At 33.3% G+C, this 8588-nt stretch overlaps 1 protein-coding gene across 1 annotated transcript in view; it reads right to left on the bottom strand.

Annotated features, from left to right (window-relative positions):
• LOC105548445 (chromosome unknown open reading frame, human C9orf84) overlaps positions 1 to 8588 on the bottom strand; it is a 110984-nt gene that overhangs the window by 12428 nt on the left and 89968 nt on the right. The window contains exons 18-22 of the mRNA XM_011992463.1: positions 8052 to 8230; positions 6718 to 6835; positions 5372 to 5483; positions 3598 to 3719; positions 1433 to 1526 (exon numbers count right to left, since the gene is read on the bottom strand). Of these exons, the coding sequence (XP_011847853.1) occupies positions 1433 to 1526; positions 3598 to 3719; positions 5372 to 5483; positions 6718 to 6835; positions 8052 to 8230 (625 nt within the window). The remainder of the gene's footprint in view (positions 1 to 1432; positions 1527 to 3597; positions 3720 to 5371; positions 5484 to 6717; positions 6836 to 8051; positions 8231 to 8588) is intronic.

Below are 8588 nucleotides of genomic sequence, written 5' to 3'. Positions count from 1 at the left end.
CTCTGTTCTGTTCCATTGGTCTATATCTCTGTTTTGGTACCAGTACCATGCTGTTTTGGTTAATGTAGCCTTGTAGTATAGTTTGAAGTCAGGTAGCATGATGTGGGGCAAGTTTCTTAAAATAGGTAGTGTTTGAACTGGGCAGTGAAAGACAGGTAGAACTCTGACAGTTAGTGGTAAGAGAATGGGGCAATAATATTCCTGGGGGAAGGCAGGCCAGAATGACATGTTTGTGCAAAGGCTGAGAGGTGACAGTATGGAGGCATATTCAGTAAATAGTGAGTACAATAATGTTAAAGAAGGAATCGCTAAGGGCCACATTGTGGAAGAGTTTGAATCCAGCTGAGTTTGAACTTTATGTTGATTTAAGTAGGAAGCTATGGACAGTCTTTGAGCAAGAAATTCAAGTCAAAAGCAAATTTTTATCAAGAGACTACTATGTACCCGGCATTGTGCTAGGTTCCAGGAATAAAAAAAATGAATAAACATGTTTCCTTACCTTTAAGGAGCTTATAGTCTAGTGAGTGAAATATTCACAGCTGTATTTTGGAAATGTAATTGGTGTCTATATGTGATGGATTGAAGTGGGGAAAGAGTAGAAAAGGGATATTAGTTAGGAAGCTACTTTAAAAATCCAACTGTGAGGTGACAAAGACCTGAATTTAGGGAAATAGCAGAAGTAGAAGGAGAGACATATTCTAGAGACACTGCAGTGTTAAAAAGAAGATTTACCTACCAAATAAATTGGAATAATGATACCATAAACTAAGCTTGTGGGAGGATGAGAAGCTGTGTTTTGGACATGTAGAGTTTGAAGTACTTGTTGGATATTCACGTGGAGATTCCCAGTAGTCTGCTAGAATACAGGTGCAGACCTTAAGAAATGTCAAGAAAACTTTAAGAATTATACTCAGAAATGAAAGCAAAATCTGTGGAAATCTCTAATTTCATAAAGAAGAGAATGTAATATGATAATGGAACAGTGCCGAGCCCTGAACTTGGACAAATGTCTAAATTTCAGAGCGGGACACTGAAAAAGGGGACCAAGGAAAGAGAATGCTTAGAGATCACCAATATATTACCTCTAGTATATGTCTTAAGAGTTCCATTTACAGCAGATACAAGCTTAGTACATCTTTCATAAGGAACATTTTTAATCAAGGGATATTTATTTTTATTCATATCCTGCTATGTTTAGAAAACATCTGAGTAGTAATAAAGAGACGAAATATGATTTTAAATTCATTAAACTAAAGCCTTTTGGAATAGAATAATGATAAAATATTTGTTAATTTGAAAACTATTCTTTATTTAGCTTTTAAACAGTTTTTAACTCATTTGCTTAACACTTTTTTCTCATTGGGCACTTAAATTTGAGTATAATTTTGGTTTATAAAAAATACTTATGAAGAAACACATAGGAAAAGAATACCTTTACATCCAGTTCTTCAGAGTTTAGCCCAAATGAAACCAAAGCTGCATAAATCAGTGCTAGGTGATGAAGTGTCTTTTCTGTAAGTGGATACCTACAAAGAATTATATTACTATATTTCTATTCATTTGATATTAGATTATATTTATTAAAAATTAATTTTATTTTCCACATTTCATAATATTTTTAGAATAACCTAGCTAAGACAACACCAGTGTGGCAAATTTGTCTGTGTTTTTTTCCACTCTGTACTCTTGAAAAAACATCTCCATCTCCATTCTTTAATAATACTGTCAAATCTAGGGGATGCTAAGGGTGTGTGTGTTAGGGGAGGTGTGTGTTGTGGGACGAACTTAACCCATCCCTTTACTGACTCCAGGGATGGCTTTATGACCAAAGCCTAGCCAACTAGAATACTCCATCCCCCCGGTCAAAGTAACAGGTTCAGACATAGACACATGACCAGAACCAGGATACATGGAATCCTCCCAGAGTTCCCTAAACTGTTAGAAAATGCATCTTTCTCTTTTCCTTCTGTGGTTACTAAGCAGGTCAGATGTAAGTGCTGAACTGTGGGTAGATAGTTCTACTACCTTTACCCACTTTATGTACCCTAAGCAACAAAGAGGAAATTACTAGCTTATATTATGAAGAAGTCCAGAGGAAGCCATTGTTGGATCCTGGGACTCAAACAATACCATCAAGATAATGGCTCTCTTTATTTCTTGACTCTTCTTTCCTGTTTTGAATTCTTTCTCAGATTAGCTCTTTCCATATGAGAAGCTGATAAGAACACTGTGCCTAAACTGTTGACAAACAATGTAGTTTCTGTTGAACATCTGCTTTTCTTCTTAGAGTCTAGAAGTTTGATTAAGTGCCAGGCAGAGGGTGCCTACTTGACCAGCCCTTAAAAAAAAAACCCTGGGCATTGTGTCTCTAATGAGCTGGTCTGGTAGAGAAAATTTTACAAGTGTTATAAGAGTTTATTGCTGAGGAAGTTAAGCACATCCTGTATGACTCTACTAGGAGAGGACTCTTAGAAGCTTCCTCCTAGTTTCCTCTGGACTTTGCCCCATGAGCTTTTTTCCTTTGCTGACTTTGCATTATAGGCCTTTGTATTGTAACCTTGCACCATAATAAATTATAGCCATGAATACAGCTATATACTGAGTTCTGTGAGTCCTTGTAGCAAACTATCAAACCTCAGAATGGTCTCAGGGACCCCTGACACTCTCACTCAAACAAGAATTAATGGCATGAACACTAATGTAATTCAAACAATTTCTGTTGTATTTTCAGTTTTCCTAATTTGGTCAGTTGATTAAGATACTTCCTAAATGTTCTCATTCTCTAAAAATATGAATCTGAGATATCTAGAGGTCTGAAAATTGTTATATTTTATAATATATGATTGTGAATATTTATTTGCTGTTTACATCTTGAATATAAAACTATCTCAGAGTATTAGATAATTATTTTCATGAAAATCTGGGTAAAAATAAGTTTGAATCTCCTTTTATTCTCCCTTATACCTCAATTGCACTACTAGAACTATAGGTAGACAGTAATCTAAAACAACTTTTAAAAATTTCCAAATCAGTTTTTTACTAAGAACACGTCCAAGTTCCAGATAAAGCTTAAAATGCTTTACAAGAAAGTTCAAAGCTTAAAATGTTTTACACCCTTTATTATTCTTCAAAATGAAGGTTTTAGACCGGAATTATTATTTTTCAGTTCTGGCAGAAGGGTAAAACCAGGCTAAATCACTTGCTAGAGATTATTTGTTAGTAAAAGGAGGAATAAAAACCAAGGTATTTAGACTCTTATATTCGAACTTATACCAACCTGATAACAAGTGTATACAAAAAATTTAGTACAGTAGTTAGACAGCAATCGGACAAGTCCAGAATTACAAAATAATAAAATACTTCAAGCAGCAATTCTTAGTGAGATGGGGGAGGGGAGGATGGCTTTCATAGCATGTCCAAGGAAACATATCATCTCCAAAATTTGTTTTCCTGTGATCATACCTCCAACTTGAGAGTCCTTGACTTAAAGCAAACTAGATGAGCACACAGAAAATTGCATAGCTATTTCCATTCAAATAAGAGGACTTAGGCTTAAGAAATACAAACATAACTTTGGATGAAGAAATGTTTACCTACTCTGAATTTAATGTTTCTTTGGTATATAAAATTATCCAACAATATCTGTACTGTAATGATAATGCCATCAGCCTCATAATGATATTGTCTGATGCCTTCTCACAATTCAATTCTTCTAGATCCTATAAGAAAATAAAGAAAATGTAAAAATTCATTAGGTTGAACAGTTATTATGAAATTATGTTATCATATTTCAAGAATCTATGACATACAAATAAGTTGAAAAGAGGCGTGGGTATGAGCCCCCATTTCATGGAAAAATTAAAATCGTGCAGGAAGTAGTAGGAGAAAAGCTACAGTAGACATAAAACACCTAATGACAGCGTCAGCAAGGAAGGCTCCTGAATCTCCCAAGGTCCCAGTTATGAAGAAAGTAGCCTATGGAGTGCCCCTAGTTTGGCACTCCATAGGCTAGTCCAATTTTCTATTGCCTTTGGAATAACCAGATCCTAGTCCTTTGTGGATGCAAGTCCTTTGTGGACTAGGATCTGGTCACTCCAAAGGCAACAGAAAATATGTTTAAAACCTATGAGATAATGTACACTGCATGGTTATTCAGGGGAGATAAGAAAGGAGCAGTTAATGGACTTTCTGGGAATCTCTACCTAATGGTATGGAATCTCCTTTTCCTTTAACATAAGTAATTTTTGAAAGATAAGGAATTCAAAAAATGACCTTCCTCTAACAATAAGTTATGTAATTGGACTACAACAGTTTTGCCAGCCAGGCATGGTAGCTCATGCTTATAACCCCAGCACTTTGGGAGGCTGAAGTGAGAGGATCACTTGAAGCCAAGAGTTCAAGACCACCCTGGGCAACATAGCACAACGCTGTCCCTACAAAAAATTAAAAAATTAGCTGGGTGTGGTGGAGCATGCCTGTAGTCCCAGCTACTTGGGAGGCTGAGATAGGAGGATCACTTTAGCCCAGGAGTTCGAGGCTGCAGTGAGCTATGATCGTGTCATTGCACTCCAGGCTGGGCAATGATGTGAGACCCTATCTCTAAAAACAAACAAACAGTTTTGCCAAACAGAAAAATATTGTTTAAGAACTTTATATATACATGACATAGTATCTCTTAAAAATCTCTAATAGAGTTGCGTTTTTCCATCATATAATTCCTATAACATTTGCTTATCAAAACACATATTGGCCATTAATATATTGCAATATTTATATTGCATACCATCAAACCTGGTTTCTGCTCCTACTCCCACCCCAATAAATTAATTTCTTTTCAATTGGTTCTTCAATCAAGCAAATGTATCAGGGAGATTCACCCAAGAATTTATACATAGAAAATTCCAAACTATATGAATTTTTGGAGAGAAATTCTCTCTCTAAAAACTAGCTTACTTAGAGACAACTCCTATTTACATTGGAAATGCAATGAATGATTGGAAATTCAATATTATCAATCATCAATTAATATATTATCTCTTTGTAATAAATAAAGTGGCTGGAAATTGCTTTTTTAAAGCTTTCAATACTATAATTATTCTATAAATACACTTAAAATAGGTTAATACACAATATTAAATATTCTTTATTTGCCCTATCTTCTTAAAGTATGTTAAAAAGCCATAAGGCATCAGAGAAGTTTGATTATAGTCATTTTCCACAGTGATGATTTTAGCACTTGTGGCCCATTTGCAAAATTTAGAAGAAATCACTAATAGATTATAGTTAAGCTTCCTACAGAAAAGATAATAACAAATTACATAGCTATATATTTTAATCTATTTTAGTTTATATTTTTTCTACCTAGTTTTACCTGCAAAATTATGGCAGTGTGTTCATCAACTGTTACCACTACATAACGCTCTGAACTTCCGAAGAGTTTCAATGACTCACTGCATTCTCTCTCTACTAGTGAGATGTTATAGCTGTAAAATACAGTATTCTTGAGTGAAAAAATGAAATGCTAATAAAATTATTTAAGAAAAGTTGTAGTGTCCTCCTGAATGTTAAGTTATTTGGATTTCTATGCTTTTTCTTTTACATGTCAATTTGTTCTACTTTATAAAATTTGAAGCATAAAGTTACGATTTATTCAGTATATAAAACAAATCAGCTGAGATGTGTGTTGCCTTAGGCATTGTGCTAAATGTTACTGCACATAACACTATTACAAATGTTTTGACCAATTTTTTCTAGCTCTTTAAATAATAATTCATGAAATCAAAACATTATGGGACTAAAATATTCTGCATTTATCAGAATTTCCTTTTTTTATTCCTTAAAAATGACTTACATTTTAAGCACTTTTTATTTTATTACTATATATTGTTATTATTTTTAGAGACAGCTCTGTTGCCCAGCCTGGAGTACAATAGTACTATCATGGCTAACTGTAGCCTTGAATTCCTGGGCTCAATCAAACCTCCCACCTCAGCCTCCTAAGTGGCTGGTACTACAGGTACATGCCATCATGCTCTTAACTACCTTTTATAAGCTCATAGTTTTCTGTGAATTCTCCACAGCCTTAATATATAAAAACAAAAGCATGGAACATACATCTGCATTTTAACTAAGGTAACAGTACAATTATCCTTCCTTGATATGGAGCCCAAGGTCCAACATGCCTGTGACAACTTGTGTGTTATGATAAAGTGTTTCACGATTTGATAACGTCTAATGTTGGTATGACCTTAGATCTAAAGATTTAAAACCTTGAGAATTCATTTAGAACTTCACAGTCCTGTTTCCCAGGCAGTAAAGTTCCCTAAACAATACTCATTCTCCATATTATCAATGACTCAAGACATGAACATATAATTCACAGAAAAAAGCATATAAAATGTTCATATTCGCTGGCAACAAAAGAAATGCAAGTAAAACATGAATTTAAACAACAAATATTATTTTTGTCCATAAAATTGATAAATATTACCAAAAATATAATATTCTAAAATTATGAGGGTGTGTTATAGGGAAATAAATATACATTGATATAAACTCTCTGGAAAACTATTTTTTTGTGATATAATTCCAGACTTGAATCATAGACACATGGAGCCACATATACAGCAATAATATTTAGCCTATCAGAATATATACATGCACACACACACACACACACACATATATATTGTTAAAATTGTGAAATCAATAACTTACTTGGATTCTAGCAGCTGAAGTATGTCTGGAGTATTAAGAAGTCCTTCAGATGCAAAAAACACATATGGAATCTGAATTTCCAAAAGAAAACCTCCAAATGTATCCAACAAGGTGCTTCCTAAATAAGAGAAAATTTACAAATATTTCTCTTTTATTCTCATCTCCCAGCTCTTTCTCTTTTTTTACTAAACATGAGGATAAGTAGGAGTAATATAAAAATAATATTCAGCATAAAAAATCAAAAACAGAATAAAGACAGGCTTGAAGAAGAAAATAAAAACCATGTTATCCTACCTAGAAATAAGTTAATAGAGTTTACTAATACCACTATACAGTAAAAACAGAGTTTTGCATATATTTCCAGACTTTTTTCAATATATTTTCCTGCTTATACTCACACATGTACACTCACTTCAATAAAGAAAGAAAAATTAGGGTCATTCTCTACCTGAAATGTTGAAACTTGCTTTATTCACTTAAGTATATATTGGACATGTGCTGTATAAATATATACTGATTTACATAAAGATTTTAAATTATGTGCAATAACCCATAGGGAAAACATTTTACAGATCAATAAGAAAAGAATAAATACCTCAATAGATACATGGTCAAAAGGCATACACAGTTAATTTATAAAAGAATAGTTACACAAAATCAATTCCAAAGAAACCATTATAGTGACCATATTTTTAGAATTGAGTTGGAATGTCTCAGAATCTATTTAGACTTCCCACTCATATTTGAGGTGAATAGAAAATAATTGATGGCAAGTACTGAGAGAGATGCACTCTCACACTGAGTGTGTTTTATACTCAAAAATGTATCAGACTTATGGATCTGAGAATTCACAGCCTTAGTCATATGAGGTGTTACTGACAAATACAAAGAAATAAACTGACATATGAAGTGGTTTAGACTTTTTTCTAAGTATTTGTAGATAATTTGTTTTGCATATTACAATTTTCTGAATCAGTTAGCATACTATTACACAATTGTCCCCTAAAAATCAATAAAAAATACTATTGCATAAAAGCCATCAGATTAAGATTGGACATAAATGTAATAAAATTGTGCTATTATAAGTAAAATTTAGAAGTTAGATAAAGGAATGAAAACATATAATTAGTAAAGCTTACTTTACAAATGAGGACTACGAGGTAAGAGACCGTTAAAGGACTACCGTAGGTCACACAGATAGTGGTGGGGTTAGAGGTTGAACTCAAGGCTTCTAATGTCACAGCTTATTTTTATCCATAGATCATAAACAGAAAATAGAAAATTTTCATTCTAATAAAGCAAAAAAGGAAAAGGATTTTGGTTTATATTCTTACTTTTAAAAACTGTGTCTGGAAGAATCACTTTAAAGGCCATGTAAGGAATATTCAAATCTTTGCAGTGTTTAGTCCAACAAGAGTCTTCCACATAATTGTATTCCACCACAAATGTGAAATTACTCCAGGGGAAATCTGCTCCAATATATTGATTATGTACAACTACACAGGAACTTGTACTAAAGACAAAAGAAAGCCAAGAAAATGGCATTATACTTGTGTTATTATTTGCTTGGACTATTAAAAGATGACTGTTTTCTGGCTGTTCCATCCTTCTCTAATCTATGCCTCATCTTAGAAAGGCACTGGTGCATTTTCTGTTGATTTGCTCTTCAATTGTGTTAATTTCCTTATATTTTTCTTCTTAATGATCATATATATTTTATACCAGGATATAAAAACCTGTAGCCCATTTCATATCCTCAAATGGGAGATAGCCTGATTTTGTTACCTGAGTACTATCAATAACAGAAATCAGCATGAAAAATCAGTCTCATTTTCTTACAAATATAAGGTCTTAATCTTAGATAATCTACA

Source organism: Mandrillus leucophaeus, unplaced genomic scaffold (genome assembly GCF_000951045.1).
Source record: "Mandrillus leucophaeus isolate KB7577 unplaced genomic scaffold, Mleu.le_1.0 Scaffold410, whole genome shotgun sequence".
Taxonomy (NCBI): Eukaryota; Metazoa; Chordata; class Mammalia; order Primates; family Cercopithecidae; genus Mandrillus; species Mandrillus leucophaeus.
The sequence above is the reverse complement of the archived record's forward strand: the minus strand, read 5'-3'. Positions and strand labels throughout refer to the sequence as shown.